Source organism: Orbicella franksi, chromosome 5 (genome assembly GCF_964199315.1).
Source record: "Orbicella franksi chromosome 5, jaOrbFran1.1, whole genome shotgun sequence".
Classification (NCBI taxonomy): Eukaryota; Metazoa; Cnidaria; class Anthozoa; order Scleractinia; family Merulinidae; genus Orbicella; species Orbicella franksi.
Genome location: NC_138149.1, coordinates 2,393,476 through 2,412,400, shown reverse-complemented (window position 1 = coordinate 2,412,400; position 18,925 = coordinate 2,393,476). Strand labels below are relative to the sequence as shown.

Here is an 18,925-nt window from a genome sequence, read left to right as displayed (position 1 = left end):
TGACTTAGCCTTTCACGATTTTGCTTTCTTCAAACACTCTTTCTAGTGTAAGAACAGGTTATTAAAAAAATATCTTACTTGCTTATTTTCGTGATTCGGGAAAACAAAATTTTTATATCCGTGATCCTCCATTTTTTCCATTCGTGAACCGTGCCAGAGACCCCCACCCCCCACCCCTTGTACAACCCTCTTCTGTCTGTCTGTCTGTCTGTCTGTCTGTAATTTTGCTAGAAAAATTTTACATATTCTGCAACTGATTTTACTGGCGTCGAACATACATTTGTACAACATCAACCCAGGATAAGAGCAATACAGAGCACTCAGACTGATAGTTTTACTATTTGTGTTACTGTGAGTACATGTACATCATAGTAGGTGGAGCGTGATTTTCTTCTCTGGTGGGATTGCATCTGGCTGTCTAAATGCCTGAAATGTAATCACACAAATGCATAAGAGTACCAGGGTCTGCATTTCACATTGGTCATTGTGAAGCGCAGATTGCAGACCAGGGGTAAAATGCAAACTGAGAGTAAAGTGCAGACTGCAGACTAGGGGTAAAATCCAAACTGTAGACTTTTTATTGACTGAATGGTATTCCGTCTTCACCATTAAGAGCTGACCATAAACAGGCTACCTGGAGCATTATTTAGGCTAACCGGAGTGATATTCAGGTTAACTGGAGTGATGTTCAGGCTAATTGGAGTGATATTCAGTCTAACCGGAGCGATATTTAGGGTAGCCTGAGTGATATTCAGGCTAACCCGAGTGATATTAATATTTTAGCCTAACCTGAGTGATATTCAGGCTAACCTGAGTAATATTTGGGCTAAACTGAGTAATATTCAGGCTAACTGGAGTGATATTCAGGCTGACCTGAGTGATATTTAGGCTAACCTGAGTAATATTCTGGCTAACCAGAGTATATTGTCGTAACCGTAGTGCAGACTTTCACTACGATAAGCCTTCAGGAATAATCCTGTTTACGGTTATTACTCAATAATAGAAAGTCTGTGGTCTGCAGTCTCCAGTCTGGATTTTACACTGACCGATTAATAAAAGTAAATAAAAATAAATTCTTACCCTCTCATGGATATTATTTCACCAGAATAAAACATCAAAGGGAGTTGGTGGGAAAAAGTACAGCCACTCACGCATGTATCATGGCACCTGATGAAGTGACAATGTACAGCTACCCTGTAAGTCTTTATTTTTGTGAATTATTTGCAAATTTATTCTTTTTATTATTATATCCAAATCTGCAAAGGTAAAAATATACATGTAGAGATGAGTTTCAATTGATATTAAAATTATCTTTCCCCTTACTGCTTTTATCCAAGGAGGTTCCAAAGTTCCAAGAAAAAGAAAAGGTACTGGCTGCCTCGTTATACTGATGTGTGAAATCCTAAGTGAAATCACTAGGAATTTTGTCATTTCATGGAGCATTTTGTTGAAATTGAGGAGAATATCTTAAATCTCAATGTCTTTGCTGACTTACCTTACAGGTTATAATTGTATTTCCATCTGAGGTAAGCTTATATCAACAAAACATTTTTTTTTTAAATTAAAAAATTATCATATATAATGCAGTCAATACTCTCATAAGACTTTGTAAGGTGACCCACAGTTTGGAAATCCAAAATTTAAAATAGTTTTCTCCAGAGCTGGTCACTGAATACTATGAGCTCAAGTAAAAATGCACAATACAGACTGGTGGCTTACTAAGTGCTCTTGGCATAAAGCTTGCCCCTCAGTCAAGGGTAACACTCTTTCTTCAGCAGTAAATTCTTGAACAGAATTAAAAGTTTTACTTTATTAATCTTAATGCTGTAATATGGTGGATATAATCAAGTAGTTCATACTTTTATTTAACTGTTGACTTAGATAAATTAGAATCCATGAGTTGCCACTTGTGAGAACTGAAATCAAACTAAGTAAAAGACCGGTTGGTATTTCCTGAATAAGGTGGCTGCTTACAAGAGCTTTTCATCCCTGAGTTTGAATGAAAATTCAAGCAGGGCTCACAATAATGGTCGTGACTGGATCTGGTTGTGTAAACATTGACTGTACTGTCTGTAATCCATGTATATAGTGCCCAGATCTTATCATACATGTAGGCTTGATTTACCAGCCCACATTCCTCCCCCAAATGCTCTTCTTGGATTAGAAAATTATCATGTATGGTGTTTTTTCAAGACTCTTTTTTTTTTTATAGGATGCCATTTCCCTTGAGATGATTAGACAAAACCATGACAGACTGATACCACATTCAACAGATCCAAGTACCTTAATAGACAGAGTAGTATTTATAGACAGCACATGGCAACAGTGCCATCAGATAATAACTGTAAGTACATCCACACCCCTTCATTCTTCCAAGTTTTGAATGTAATTTGGAAATATTTTGGATTCTATAGTCATATGATGCTAGAGCCTTAAAGGGCACAGAATCTTTTATATCTAAGCATTTATTTAAAACACCTTGGAGATGCAGTAATACAATGGCCACTATAGCAGACAAAGTTAGGGCCACAGGAGACCCTTAGTTGCACTCTCCACCAAGGAGAAATACTGTAATGTGTGCAGCTCACATCACTGGAACGATGAAACAAAAACCAGACAAAGTGTTAACATGGCTGCTATTCAGTTCTTTTAACATCAATTCATGCTTTCTCTTTTGTAACAATAATCCTTTCTTCAAGGACGAGAAGTTGAAAGAACTTCAAAGAGTAAAACTTGAAAAAGCTGTAACACACTTTTGGAGGTAGGCAAATAACTTTTTTGTATGACAAAATGTAAAATTGTAAGTTGTTTGTAAGAGCCTCTCAAAAGAAATTCATGGCTATCAGGAACAACAATAATTTAATATAATTTTAACACACTGGTCACACAAGGGATCTTTATCAGCTTTAACGTCCTACATGTTATTTATAATGATTTACTTCTGGAGTGTTACTGATGTCTATAGGCCTCAGAGGAAGCCTGAAACATGCCTGGCCACCATTGAAGCTGTTTACTACTTTTTCAAGGAATATGATCAGCACATTTTAAAAAGGTTTGAAAATGCTTCCACTGTACCATATTTGTGTAAAAAAATTCCTCCCCTGATTTTGCCCTGTCAAATAAGCACTCAGGGCAAAAATTGTTTTAAAAATAGACTAGCAAATGCAGCCCACAAATATCATTGTTCTCCCCCCACCCCCTCCCCCCTCCCTCCAATCCCCGATCAACAATGCTGCCCTTGCTGGAAGTACTTAATGAGCTCTTTTTTTCAAAAAGAGTGTTTTGAAATAACTGATACCTCCCCTGAAATGGTACCAGAGTTCAATAAGCATCACTGTGCTCTTTCAAAGGAAACATTGTTAGTGGTAGCCTGCGAATGCAGACGTATTTACGGCTCTCACTTGTCTTTCTTGAAATTTTTGGTACTGACAAGCAGCAGCCAGAAATACGTCTGCATTTGCAGACTATGTTAATTGCTACCTGAAAATGTCACTCAAGTGCAGGTCTGTATAGGCGTCCTACACAGATGCTCTGGGCTCGTCGTGCAATCATTTCTCTCCTATGAAGAGCACATGATGAGCAAACAAAAAGAACATTTGTGTAGGATGCTACATGTACAGTAGGTCTCTGCAGATTTACTTGTAGTGTGGCAGGGCGTGTGCATTATCCAAACTCAGCCAATAAAAATTCTCTTGCATTTTGTTTTACCTTTGATTTTACTGATTACTGGTCATTTTCATTTGCGCCATCAGGGAATATGATGGGCGATATGACAATCTGTTGTATTTCTTTGTTTTTCAATACAACTTGATACAAGAAGAACAGGTAAAAAGGTGAGAAAAGTTGTTTGTTGCTGGCTTCATCAACTATACATCGGGAGAAACATGGTTTCCAAGAATACTTTCAGTTTTTGTAAAGTTCTATTTTGCCCTTGATTTCCTTCTAGCCTGGAATGAAACAAATTTCTCATTAAAATTGTAATCATTGTAGATCTGGCTATCGATATGGTGGCCTGTGTAAATGCTTAGATCTGAGCTTATGACATTACAGCTAGACAGTATCACTTCTTCTCTACAAGGAACCACTTCTATGTTCTCCTTCAAACAGACAGACAGACAGACAAACAGACAGATGGACGATAAAAATTAAAGCTCAGTAGCTTATGGCGTTGTTCCATAATAAATTAAATCATCTTAAACTCCACACAAAGTACGAAGTTTCAACTTTGTGCAAAGCACCACCACTTTAAGATGAGACTTCAGTTAATAAGAATGAAGGAACTAATCACAACATGCAAACTCTGCTAAGATATGTTCATTTCTTCCGACTAATAATAAGGTAGCCTTGAAGAGCTAAACTGCTGAGTCACCGCATATAAATTATTACTTGTCTAAAGTAGAAATTATTCGTCAGCTGAAACTTGAGATTGAATATACCAATTTCAATGCTTACCTGTACAAAAAGTCATTTAAATTCTACCAGCTTTAAGAATTGGGGGAATGAAACAAACAGAACCACAGTAGCTAAGGGATGAATGAATTCTTGTTTTTATATTTTAACCCTCAGAGGCAAGTAAGAATATTAAATGTAGCTTACTACCTATCTTGCTTTTGCACAGTTTAATCATTAAATGTTTTCTGCTTGCAGCAAGAAGAAAAGAGAAAAAGAAACTTAGAAAATGTAATTGACGGCTTGTAAAATCATCTATTAAATAAAGTTATTATTATCTAGAGTGAAGTGTATTATTTTTACTAGTAACTAACTAATGTCTGCAGCAGACCAAAGTCGCAAGTTTAGATATGTTTCAACTAAGGGCCATGTTTCTGTCAGCAAAAAAAAGGCATGAATCCGTCGATTTCCGCAGGCAGGCTGGGGCTGATACCGGGCTTGTGACCTTTTTTTATTTGCAATACGTATGCGGAGCGTTTTCGGTCTTAGTTGTAATCGTCTTCGGATTCGTGGCAGTGCATTTGTGTCCTATTTTAACCCGATGTTCAATTTGTGTGCTCACGCTGGAAAACACTCCACTTTGTAGACCTTTGTAGACATAGTAAAACTTCAAAGCTAGTATATTATTTGACATCCATTTTAGTTTGGCTGTAAACTTTTCATACGTGTAAGTGTAAACCATACTCTCAGTGTACGTCCTCATTTTCTTTGTGCTGTTACATAAACTTGGGACTTCATACTGTGAGTAAGAAATGTTGTATAATAAGACATTTGGTTGGTTGTACTATGATTCAAGACAATGTTCTCAACGCTTTCCTTAAACATGGACACACGATAATGTTGACAACTGAGTTCGCCAGATTCAAAACTGTTGCTATCAACATAACTGTTACGACTTTCAAAATACAGTTGGTGTAAGTGTCAACAGCAATGTACAACGGTGCAGTTGGTATGACAACCAACAAATAAGTGACAAACCTATCACAATGAACATTGTTCTTGACAGTTTTATATTTCTTGCCGTTTCGTGAAAGTAAACAGTCCAAGGAAAAGATTAATTTTAAAAGAATGAAATTTCTCTCTGTCTTGAATGAAGTGCACAATGAACCGATGAAAAAGTCGTGTTATTAAATAGGTTTCATTAGGAATAAGAATCTTCTCAATATACTTGAGCTTCCTGCTGTGAAAAGAAATTATGAACTAAACAAATTCGTGCTGAGCCATCGAAAGAAGTTTATTTCAATCACTCCAAGTAGAAGAAACAGGTATTTGAGGGTTTTTGATCGACGACTACCTACTTTTCATATTTTGTAATATTAGTATATCATAATTTCACCAGCCTTTTTTTTTTCAGTGAATATCATGAAAATATTCTAATTTCTCAAGTGCTAAAACAAAAATATAGCAAAATGGAGCGACATGCATGTTTTCAAAATATTTCTGCTTTATTTTCTTAAAAAGTAAACGAAAAAAAAAAGTAAAATCAACAAGGGGTTAATCTTACATCGGGTGTATGTATTTTATGAAAATTGATATTTAACATTTGCCTCACAATCTATTTATGCAAATTGTAAGATCGCTTGCTGATAAGACAAATGAAAAAAAAGCAGTATAAAGGGTTTTGTAGGTAAGTTTGAAATTATAATTTCTTATCAGAACTTGTATTAACTCGCTACTGCTGTCGGAAAAGAAGGACAAAAACAATCATAGTGTGACTGTCGGGTATTTTATGATCACTCTCTACGTAGTATAGATTTCTACGCAGTAAAACTGAGATATAGGTCTTAAATAGCTGGCTTAATTACTTCTAGTATAGTATTAAACAGTAACCTAATCTCCAACTTAATTAAAATTTTATTTCATGGTTAAAAAAAAACATGAAGATTCTTTGAAGTACTGTTAACTTAAGATTATCTTCTTACAATAGGCTTATGTTGAAACAAAAGCCACAATAACGATGAAGCGTGTTTTTCGATATTATAATTTAAAACTTTGAGGACCTAATTCTGATTCGTTAATACCTAAACTTCATTTAACTTCTCAGTTGCAGATTGCGCTGTAGTTTAAGCTAGTCCGTTATTAAACAACAACAACAAAAAACAATTAAGCTGGAAGTCTCATGATTTTTACTTATTACAAAATAACAGCAGGAATCTGTAAAATTACAATTCCGTGCACAAAAACAAAGTTAGAAATAAGATATAGTCAAGAAAAAATAAACAGAATGACTAAAGTACTTGAAGCTTTGCGTGAGTCACTAACTACGATGGTTTCGTTTTGTTATCAAATAAAGATTGTAATATCACGAAACTGTTATTAAATGCGTGATGTTATTTTAAAGAGAGGTTTTTGTAGACAAACAAATCAATCTTTACTTCTCTGAGAGCACGTTAAAAGTTATGTGCTGCAACTGACAGGTAAAATAATTTTAAAAAAGCGTCTGGCAGACACATCTGTCCAGTGTTTTGCTCTTTTTTCTTTCTTTCTTTTCTTTTTTTTTTTTATTTGGTTTTGCTTTTTTTTTTTGTTACTTGTCGTGCTTATTTACAACTTCTTTTTTTTGTGTGTGAGTGGAACACAAAAAGACAATGTGAAGACACTTCTTACCGATACCGCGACATATGATCTTTTTCCCACGACAGCTAATTACTTTTGCATCAACATTATCCACTTCTGTTTAACATTGTATTGAGGTGTATTTTCTCATTTGGATTAGTTCAATTTTTTTACGAAGTTACTTAACAATATAAATTCAATTATCAGCTGTCCGATGACAGGGTTTTTTGTTGTTGTTGTTTTTGCTTTTGCACTTTTACAGCAACACAGAGATAGCGATTCACAGCAACACTGAGAACAGGTTGAAAACGATTTCATGCAACGTCTGATTAAAAGTTTTAAAATACGAGCTTTCTGCCGCCACTCCGCCACTCAGCTCACATTGTAAAACTCTTTTTACCAGAGAACGAGAGTATCACAAAGATTGAAATAAGGGGTGGACCCCTAGATTATTGATTGGGGAAGGGCTGCATGACTTTCAGCTTCTCGATATTTTTTCTTTTTCCAACGGATGACAGCGTCGGCAATATGCATTTAAAATCTGAAGAGTCTGCTCGATTTTATTTTTGGTGGCGAGGCGGGGGTGGGGGGAGGAGGGATTTTTCCAAACGTCCTATCAATAAACTAATGATTCACCTAGGAACGAGAGAGTTTCCACTGGATTAGCTTTAAAATTAAAGTGGAGTGTCAAAAGTTCCTGACTGAGTTGACTCTTCGCTCATGTCACGTTTGCTGTTGACGCTGCATTTTTTGAGGCAACTCTTCATAGACTCTTTGAACATTGGCATTCGGTAAATGTACACAACTGGGTTGATCATGGGATTCGTAAGATGTAACACTCTTGAGATGAAGAGCAGTACTTCTGGCAACGCACAGTCAGGGCAAAAATCATCTATAGTATACAACACAATGGAAGGAAGCCAGAGTGAGAGTGACACGGCTATGACAATAAATAAAGTGCGAGAGAGCTTGGCATTTTGTTTCGCTGAATGTCGATTGTGAGCTTCAAGTGAAGGCACAGTAAGTTTTAGTCGAGTATGTATCGCCATGTAAGCGGCAACGACGACAACAAATGCCGACATCAGTGCCGCGTCTTGAATGACTGTGCTATAGACGATAGGGAGCAGTTGAAACATTTCCAAGGTGTAGACTAAAGCCATGGCGAGTCCTCCAACCCAAACAAAAACAATACTCAAGATGTACGCTTGAGTGCTTGCAGTTCGATGACGAAGCGGCTTCAAAACTGCGTAAGCGCGCTCCAGAGAAACTGCGACTAGACAAATCACGGATGAGCATGAACACAAAACCTGAAATACTGAAATGGGATCGTCATAGTGTATTGGTTCAATGGTATCTTTCTGTAGGATTTGTGGAATTATTTCAACGAACGTCGCCACCCCTACAAGAAGATCGATCACTGCAAGATTAATCAGGAGAAGACCCGTTCGTTTCAGGTTGTTCCTACGATACCAGAACACGTATATGGTGAATGCATTCCCAACTAGAATTATCATTGCTTGAAGCGCGTTTATGACATAGAAAACGATCACGATCTTTGACATGGTTAACTCCCAACTCAAAGAAGATCTTCCTCGCAGTGATTTTGCTTTCTTTGGCCGAGCACTGAACGCAGCTGTTGATTCTGCAAGGATTACCTTATTTCATCAATTGAACAATAGAAACCATAACGAGGCTCAGGGAACTTACTTCAAATAACAGTTGTTTAGGACTGGAAATAAAATCAATACATACTAAGCCGCCAACTGTAGGATATTCTACAATATGGAAATACAAACAAACCGTAGTTAACTTCGGAAGATTAATTTAAACTCAGCTTCGCTTGCAGAGAAATCAAAAGGGTTTCAGCAGTTGTTTTTGCTGTTTGTTTAATAACATCACGTTTGTTATGTCACATACCGTCAGTTACTTACATAACTCAAATTTATGTTCCATTACATTACTTACAACACTTAACACTACATCACTACATAACTTACATTACTTACAACACTTAACACTACATCACACCATAAATTATAATTACATTACTTACGAAAATACAAACTAGTTCGTGTAGTTTCAGTTGTGCAGTAAAACTCTTATTGACCAAGTTTGCTCGGGACCGTACTGGGAGAATATCGGTTTGTTTTGAACGGACCTCGTTACGCTCGGTCCTTACTGTCAAGACCTTGAACCGATATTCTCCCAGTACAGTCCTCGCGCACCCGCGGGCACCCTCGCACACCCTCGTGCTTGGTAAAAAGATATGCAGTAGATATGTATATAATCAGAAGCATTTATAAGCTTCTGATATCATATACTGAGTAATTTTAGTTTTTTGATTCTGATCCAGGATGCGAGACTATTCTTGAAACTGTCATTCTTTACCCCTGTTAACTCAGATTTCCACGCCGATAACTCAGATTTCGTCAACCAAATCAAGAGACTTCTTCAAATTGGTGAAATGCTAGATGTTCTTCAGTTTCTGGTCGAAAAAAAATCTGATTGGTCAGGTCGATCCGGCTATTGTTTAGGTGGTTTTGTTTATCAAAGGCTTAAATTAATGGGCATCTAAAGTGCATCTACTTTGAAGCATTTTTTTCTATTGTTTTCTTTCACCAGCCAACTTTCTGCAGTTGAGGAACCAAATAGATTACAGGGTAATTTTAAGTAATTTTAAACTCTGTCCCTATAATAGAAGACGGTTAATTTTAAGGTCCTTGAAGGAACGATAATAATGTGGCAGTAAAGAAAAAATCTGATATCTTAACATGATTCGAATCCATGACCTCCCAAGTAACGGTCATGCCCTCTATTAATCTACAAAGCTACAGAGAGAATCACTTTCCTTTGTTCATATGTGACAAGCATCCTGCATGCTGCTGGTATCAGCAACATCGAAAACTCTCTGTTGTGTAATGTTCATATTGTCTACCGGAAGTGTAACAATCAGATGCTGAGAGTTTGTGAATGTCGCTAAGAACTTTGGGAAACGTTCTTGTTCAGCATCATGGCGGTTCATGTGAGTGATGTTTTCATCCTTAAAATTGTTCGTTCATCTTATGCATCTTGTGTTAGTATCCTTAAACTTAGTTTGGTGAACACATGTAGACTTGTTCTAGGTATTAAAACAAGAAAAAGCCATTGAAGAAAAGTGACGATGAAACCCATAAATAAAGCTATAGTTTCCAGTTGCTTATATCTAGAGTAGAATGACTCATTAGGTTTCAACGGATTGGTATCATTTCAACGGATTGGTATCATCCTGAACCAGACAAATATCTTTCCTCTGAAGTAAAAAGGTAGTTCTTTGCGTAATATATCAAACACTAAAGACCATGTTTGAGCACATTTCCAAACACCGAGAAAAGAGTTGAAAATACGACGCGAAGCGGAGTATTTTTGACAAACTTCGAGGTCTTGATCATAAGTGTTTGAAATATCGTCTCAATCAAAACTAAAAGTAAAGAGAAAAACGAGAAAGACAGAATCGTAAAAATCTATGCTAATTAAGATCAGATATCCAAACACTTTCACGGCCATAATTTCCTTTGTTTAGACTTGATGAATTGTAAATGAGTTTGAGAGCTCTTTGGAAAACAATTTGAGAATTGACAGTGAAAGGCTAATAAAATGAGAATTTTTTTATGATCTGGTGTAGTCAGAATTGAAAATCGGATATAACAAAAACTAATACCTTTTCTTTTGAACTTAAATTAATTTTCATTGTAGAATAGGAAACAAATATTTAACAATTAGACCCATAGCCCGCAAGGGCTACGGGTCAATAGCCCATGAGGCGAAGCCGAATGGGCTATTGACCCGTGGCCCTTGAGGGCGAAGGGTCTAATTGTTTTAGTATCACCCAACTAGTCGGACAGAAAAGGTAATAATAAAGTTAGCAAATGCAAGTTGAAGAAATATTTATGTGGGAATAAAACGAAAGAAAGCGTCACGCTCGATGGCGCCAATTTTGCTACTCGATGACTATTACTAATAGTCCCCTAGTAGCGTAGCCAATCAAAATGCAGGATTTACATTAGTCCACTAGTTGGGTGATACTAATTACCAAATATTCTTCTCGGGTGGTCTGATCTGTTGATTAAAAAACCAACAACGGAAAATTAATTTGAGTTACTGATGAAAACGCACTTGCTTTGGTTGGCTCGGAGTGAATTTGTTCAATTTAATTTCTATCTCACGGTCCGGAAGCTCAGATGCATTGAAAACAATGCTATTGCTGATGAAATGCGAAATGTATTGAATCAGGACATTGTTATTCTTTATTGTTCAATCTTAGCCACCATTCCATATGCTCTTCATTCAAAGTTCTATATTTTATCACTTAGAGATCTATCTAACTCTATAGGAAGTTTCAATTAAAATCCGATCAATTCATATATGCTGTCCATAAATTATCCATGATGTTTACTGAGGGACATGGATTATTGAGGAAGTGGCCGTCATTTTATTTCCTAGCAGATTCTCTGACAATAACACCCTTAATAACCGCGTCTTCTGGAAATCTGTTAGTGAAGGAAAAAAATGTCTTCCACAGTCTTCGTCTTGTTTTGTGTTTTGCTCTCAACAGAATCAATCTTGATTTGCATCGGTAACGCATTTACCATATTTGTGTTTTGGCAAAAGAGAATCAGTCTACAGCGAACCTATTATAACACGGTGTACGTCGTGCAAACAATGCAACAAGAAGGCACAACAAACTGATCAATCGAGTCCCGCACCAAGTTGAATGCATTGTATCCAAAATCCTAAAAGCTGCTAGAGCATTAAAAAAAACACAGTAATGAAGGTCGCAACAAGCCAAATAAATGCGATACGGCAAAGGTACTTAGATATGATTGCTGTTCGGGTGACGAAATGGAAGGATAATTGCGAAAGCTTTTTCCGAAGAAGATTATTGAAGTGTATGAAAATAAACGATAAACTTGAAAGAAGGTAGCCAGTGTAGGTATCGCGGAACGTCGGCGTTTTCATTGACACAAGAACGGGAAGTGCTCTTTCTTTATGAGAGATATTGGGTGCGTCACACCCACAAAAAGAGGGGCAGATGCAAGGTTTAGTACGAGATAGTAACTTCGCTTCATACTGAAAAGTTGACGCCTGAAAACTAAAAAGGCGAAAGTATTTTCAATGCAGATGTTGAGACTTTCGGTCACCGAAAGGAAACAAAGTAATGCTAGAACAGTCCTCGACATTTCTCCTGAATTAACAAGATTGGAAAAGAAGTCTGAAACACAACTGAAAACGATTCTTCAATTTTCAGGCTAAGTCGATAAACACCTGCCTTTCCGAGTGGACGGACTTCCTTCACTTTTATTTGTATGACTTAATTAAAACCCAGCATCGACTTAATATTGCACTGATGAATTTGAAAAAAAAAAGTGAAACTTAATGAAGAAACAGCAAACACAGTAAGCTAATCTATACTTATTATAAGGAGATTTCAAATATATTTTCCCACGCAATAATGTACTTACAGGGTTCTTTTAATTATATCAATCAACTTCACCTTTAAGTCGCCGAAAAGGAGAACCATAATTCAAGGCCTAAATATAGGAAATAACCAAAATTTCAGGAAGACTGGATACGAGAAAGAGACAAATATTGCGCCAAAAGCAGAATTTCAAATAAAATTAATTATCACCAATTTTTCATGAAGTACACTGAACAGAAGCCCAGCTTGTTTCCTAACCAGCTGCATACGTTGTTATTACTGGAGATAGAGAACAATTTCATTGTAATTATTATCTAGATCTAGGAATGGGATGTTTACTTTCTCAGTTCCATTTTATCTGAAAGGTTAATAATATATTATATATGGGATTTTCCCCCTGTGGAGTGAAGTGGATTTGCTTCAAAACTTTGCGTTATCTCTTTGAGCGTCGATTTCTTAATTAATTTCGTATTTATAAACTCAAATTTATGAACTTTAAATGGTAAAATAATTTATGACAACGAGAAATTGCATACCCCGTGTTTCTATACATGCCGCAGTGCAACATCTTACGTCGTACACTCTTACAACAATCTGACACTCATTGTCCTCGATCTTCAAATTACCTTTATGCAAGTTTTGTTGCGCGAGTTTTCCATCGCTTCGTAGAATTACCAATCTTGGATTCCTCATTGTCGTACTCACCTAACACGTTCTTTCAATAATCAGATTTTAATAATCAGATTTTAACTATTGGGAATTTCCTTTACGTTAAGCATGACTAGTGGTATTGGTGGATTATTGGTACAGCGTGTTCGAGGCTCTAAGTTACCATTCTGATTTCTTGTTATTCGTTTTGGTCTTAATTTCCCGAGCGGTTCCTTAAAAATAGGCATCCTAAAGCTGTAAATGACAGGGTTAACAAAAGAGCTGGCTATATTAAAAAGTGTGCCACTATAAAGAACAGACATTGGTATAGCATATTTACCAACAACGTACATGAAGTATAAGACAGTTCCTGGAAGCCAACAAACAAACGAAGCAGCGATCACAATGAACAGAGTCCGCGATAGTTTGATGTTTTGTTCTTCATCGTTCCGTCTATGTTGATGAATGGCGGGACATCGGCTATGAAGTTTCTTTCGAATACTCAAATAGCTTCCACAGATTATTATAAGAGAGAAAAAGATCATTAAACAGACTATTATTTGACAGAATAAGTATCTCAACAACTCGGCTTGGTGTAAAAGGAACGCTGTACACACAACCATCCCTGCTGACCAGACAATAAAGAGGCTACAAATATACCATTTGTTACTGGTGACCCGATGGCGAAGCGGCAAAATCACGGCATAAGCACGTTCCACGGAGATAATGGCAAGGGAAAATAACGACAAGCATGAAAACATTGTTGGAAGCATGCTTGAAATATTGTCTTGGGTCGATATAACGGATCCGTCTTCTTCTTCAAAGTGCCGTGGAATTGTCATTGTACCTATTGCAACTGGTTCAGTTAATCCAACAAGGAGATCCACTACAGCTAAGTTTATAAGAAGAGATGATGTTCGCTTCAGGCGTTTTCGATGAGTCCAGAAAACGTAAATGGTAAAAATATTTCCAATTAAAATGAATACGCATTCAAGAGAAATAATACTGCAGATGACAATGGCAGCCGCGTTTGACATTGTTTGAGGTGTAGCTTGTTATGATGAAATTTTCCAGCGATTGCTTGAAGAAAACTTCGTCGACAAGGGTGTCAACAGTAGGGTCAATATGGCGTGCATAAAGATTCTGCTTTCCAGAAAAACTGAGACGAAAACTTCTTCATTACGAAAGAATAGGATGCTATATAAAGTGTATTTTTAATTAATCTTAAGTCACGTGTCAGCTTGTTCTTATTGAGCAGCATTGCATTAGATAAAAGAGAAATTAAGAAAATTTCATAAGGCGTCACACATTATTAATTTTACATTTGATTGATTGATTTTTCAATTTGTCCAGTTTCCAATTTAGATGTGACATCCTGTTAATGAGGACATTCTCTGATATAATTTAAAAGGGACAGTGTTTAGACTGAGCAGCATTGTGTCTTAAGGCGAGGGTACATATGAATTGAAGTGAAATTTTAGGAAGTTTAAATCAGAATATCGAGAAAGCCCGACACACTTTTGTTGATTGATGCCCTGTGAATAAGACTGTGTAGCCATTTTGCTCGTACTGCGGAATCCGATAGCCGATAAATTCAATAGAAGAAGCCTCGGTCGTTTCACGCCTTACCACCTCCTGACATTTCCTAAAAGAAAACATTGCTGAAATTGTATTTTTTTCGTAAAGTACATTTATTAAGCTTTCTTATGATATATAGTTTGTTGGGGTTTTATAGAAACTGGCGCGCGTACGATTTAGGGAACTAATTATAACGCAGGGCTAAAACAGGGCTTTGTTTCAAGGGTCAGGTTATAAATAGGGTTTCGAATTTTTGGTCAGGTCATAAATAGGGTAGGGAATATCACAGATTTTGGTCATAAATAGGGTCAGGGTTTTGGGAAGCGGGCTGCATAGCCCCACCCAATTTTTCTGGGAGTACCCCCCACCCACCCCCCGGGTATGAATGAATAATTTCAAGACGGATAAAACAACAATTCTATAGAGAATATCACGTGGTCTGTAATGGGAAAACAAACCGCTCAAGCTAAAAACGTCTATTCCCGCCATTTTTTCAAACCTGGGAGACTGGTGCGCAGCCAAAATTCGCGCATGCTATTACGTTTTTCCACTCTGAATTCTAACTGGTGTTTCTTTTCTTTTCGTAAAATTCCGGAAATTTCGCGAGGAAAATACAATGGAACGGGAATTCTCAGTAAGAAATTTTCCAAAGTTTTGGCATACCTCGTGAGTTTGTAATCTTTTCCGCAACTTCCGGAAATCCCTCTTCCATTCGCCGATAGAAACTTCCTCAAATTGAACCGGAATTTTAGGTCAATTAAGGTGGCCGAACACAGTTTTCAAGAGCCTCTGCCTAATTCACCATTACTTTAAAGCTATTTATGCTTTGGCGCCCGTTTTTTGCAAGAGTCAAGGTTAACCACAGAAGGGTTTATTCTCACATTTTGGCTAAGGTGAGTGCTGTTGCCATGGCAACGGGGCTGGTTAAAAACAAGGCTTAAAAAATGGTTTTTGTTTATTTTAAAAAAATTCAGTCGTTAGATTTTTTTCGTCATTTGCCCACTATGAATTGACATTAAATCCCTTCTGTCAACACTGTTCTAATAAAATTTTGACATAGGCGACTTTCGTAATTCGCCGTAAATCGTTTTCACTGCATGTTCTGTATGATTAAAAGTTCCCTATGTCAAAATTCAGATTTTTTGCGATAGATCATTCAAGTGGTTTCTGAATTATTTTTTTGCCAAATTTCTTGAAATTCTATCGACAGGATCGTTGGAAATCGGCAAGTTTCTGCAAAAGCAATCGGTCTCAATTTTTCGAGCAACTGCGCATGCGCTGCATTTAACTGGGTTCTTTCGGTAACAAAGAAAAAGCTGAGAATTGCTGGGTTCTTTGCGTCGTTACCTTTTCTAACATAGCTTTGTAATAAAAGACTAAAAGCATCAATACACTGCGTTCAGTAATGGAGAAAAATAGCGCATATAGTGCGGGTGTTGAGTAAGTAAAATGATCGCTCTATTGAAGGCATGTTTGTTTTTCAATCCTTGTGCGCGCGCGCTGAATTGCATCAGCAAAAGCGCGCGCGAAAACTGTGTTCGGCCACCTTAAAAAAAAGCGCACGAGGTTTCTGTTGCATGAAGCGAGAAGAGAATTTCTGATCTAGGATGGGAGGCTAATCGAGAGTAGGTTAACCCCAGCTAGGATTTAATTTGCCGAAACGCATTTACTCTCCTGGGTGGAGAGAAGCACCATGAGTAAGAACACAGCACAACGGCCCCAGCCACGGCTCGAACCCAGACCCCTCGAACCAGAGTCCACTAACCATGCGGTCACTCTGTCTTCATACAAGTTATATATATAAAATTTCAAGTTTTTAACATACCTTCTTCGAAGAAAAATTAACTAGGTAATTAACAAAAACAATAAAAATAGGAAAGAATAACCTGTGCACTACAAACGTGTCCTTTAAAGTCTAATTTATGGAAGAGTTGCAAAATATTCAATTTTAAAGCTGCACAGCTGGTTCAAGCCATTGTCTCGAATTTTCCCGGGAAGATTATTCCATCTTCCTTTGCATCAGCATAAATGAAGTTTGGGACATACCTGTTCTAGTGCTTGACAGGTTAATTAACTTTCCTGTTTTCTCACACGGTCCTTTCAACGAATTGCTGGCTTGTTTTGAATTGACTGGAGAAAAGGCTACTTGGTTGAAAACGGAACACTTAAACACTGCGATAAATTTGAAAATGAAAATGGGTGTTAAAACATTTATTTCAAAATTACGACCCTGAACAAAGTTGTCTTGTTTTGCGTTAATCCTTGACACTGTGCGCATTTCATTTACGCATTGCAAATATGCATTGCTGACTTATTCTGTAACTATCATCGACTAAATCAATTGTGACTTGATGAGTAGCAAAGACTTGACTGTTTGAAGGAACATTCAAAACATACCAAAATCTTGAAAATGAAAATGAGTATTAAAACATTTTACATTTTAGAAATTACGTCTAGGAAAATTGACTTGTTTGGAATAGCCTTGAGAGTTATAATATTGGTATTGTGTCACAAGCTTATTACACGTATTCAATTCCATAGTTATATAATTCCACTCAAACGTAGATTGAACACGGTAACTGAAAATAACAAAATTACAAACACGGGTATGAACATAAAATAACTAACAACGACCGAATATAAAGAATGTAGAACTAGTGAGACAATCTCAGATAGTGCAGAGCGCAATTGATAGCTCTGGTACAGTAGTCCCATAAGTACTCACCCCTGCTCGGTTCACTTCTGGTTTGTGTCTACCTTGGTAGTCTGCTACGGCTTTTCCCCTTTGTAGTGTGTATGTTTCAAGGTTGTATTTTCATTCAAGGTCCAAACATTACGCACAAATTAATTACTACTGGTGCTTTAAGTTGATTTTCGTTCATTTTAAATACAACAATACGCTGAAGCAGCAAACGTGACAATTTAGCTCTTCACGCCAACTTTGTAACTTGATACTTTTGTTTTCCTCGCAAAGGCATGTAATATGAAACCCTTGTTTTCTGCAAAACATACGGAAGATGTCCTTGTTTTTGGAGATAAATGAAAGAAAGTTAAATATCTGATGTAGTGATGAAGAAACGGAACAGAGACGATGTTTTTCTAAAAATGCAAATTTTTACCGATGAACAAGAACTAATTTAATTATCAGATAGTCACGAAATACCACTTTCTTTTTCTGTTGCCACCTTTGTTGTTAACAATAAAACAATTCAAAATTAACACACAACGATATTGATGGCCAAGAAGCGTTTCAACGAAAAGTATTGAAGATAAACAGCGCTACTTGGCTGATATGAATGAGTCTCCTCAAAGACTGATTACATTAATTTGCGCTTTCATTAGGTGCCACGGCGTCTGCAGCAATATTTGAGCATTTTCCTGGTTTCTTTTGTTACAAATTTACAATTTGCGGAGTATTAAAGCCACTAACTTGAGAACTTTTTGGTCTCTCTTACAGACACAATTAAGGCAAGAAATAAACAAGTCGTTAAGGAGAAGCAATACATTTGAACCCTGACAAGCACACTATTGTAGATTGAAAACAGATGATATTTGTTGAACCGACCTGTGTGTAATTCTAAAAGCTACGCAGCCACAGTAACGTTTCACTTTTGCAATAAAAAGGGACAATTGGCGCTACCTGAAAAATAACTGCCGACCTTGGTCACATGACACGATATATAAAATACTGCGTGTAAAGATAGTGTATAACACTAACAATGCTAGAACGCATGCGTCTTACATGTTGAGCTCTACCATAAGGAAAACCACTCAACATTTGTGCGTGATTCTGTATGCAATGTATCCTTCACCTAATACAGAAGCCACGAACCCTAACTAATCTACGCATGAGTTTAGAGCAAATTAGTTTTGTTCTAACGAGAATGGTACCACAAGGAGAGCAAGGGGTTACCTGAAACAAATATATAGCTTTGCGATGTTCAAAGTTAAGCGACGGCGATGGAATGCGTTTTACGTAGAGTACACATGTACCTTTCCCACCCTGCTCCCACTACTTCCTTGCCTCTAGACTAATTAATTAATTGAAATTAATTAATTAAACAAATATTAAAGTTTACACCTTAGCGCCATAGTGCCATAGCGCCTTAGTTCCTTAGCGGCAGGCAACCCCCATAACCATCCCAATAGTGCACTCTGCACTAAAAACGGCAAAGCGAAATAAACGAGGAAACTTACAAGACGAATGTCAGGGGCACCCAACGGATCGTTTCGGTAAAT

The 18,925-nt window shown here is 37.0% G+C and overlaps 1 protein-coding gene across 3 annotated transcripts in view; it reads left to right on the top strand.

The window, feature by feature from the left end:
- The window catches only part of LOC145488533 (tRNA-uridine aminocarboxypropyltransferase 1-like), a 7,129-nt gene extending 1,287 nt beyond the window's left edge, over window positions 1-5,842 (top strand). The window contains exons 3-10 of one of the 3 annotated variants that reach the window (XM_081467421.1): window positions 1,106-1,196; window positions 1,338-1,367; window positions 1,503-1,526; window positions 2,213-2,344; window positions 2,700-2,761; window positions 2,966-3,052; window positions 3,753-3,833; window positions 4,648-5,842. In XM_081467421.1, the coding sequence (XP_081323547.1) occupies window positions 1,106-1,196; window positions 1,338-1,367; window positions 1,503-1,526; window positions 2,213-2,344; window positions 2,700-2,761; window positions 2,966-3,052; window positions 3,753-3,833; window positions 4,648-4,675 (535 nt within the window). In that variant the 3' untranslated portion in view covers window positions 4,676-5,842. The remainder of the gene's footprint in view (window positions 1-1,105; window positions 1,197-1,337; window positions 1,368-1,502; window positions 1,527-2,212; window positions 2,345-2,699; window positions 2,762-2,965; window positions 3,053-3,752; window positions 3,834-4,647) is intronic. The other 2 variants (XM_081467419.1, XM_081467420.1) reach the window with 2 other exon arrangements.
- Window positions 5,843-18,925: the final 13,083 nt, after the last annotated feature.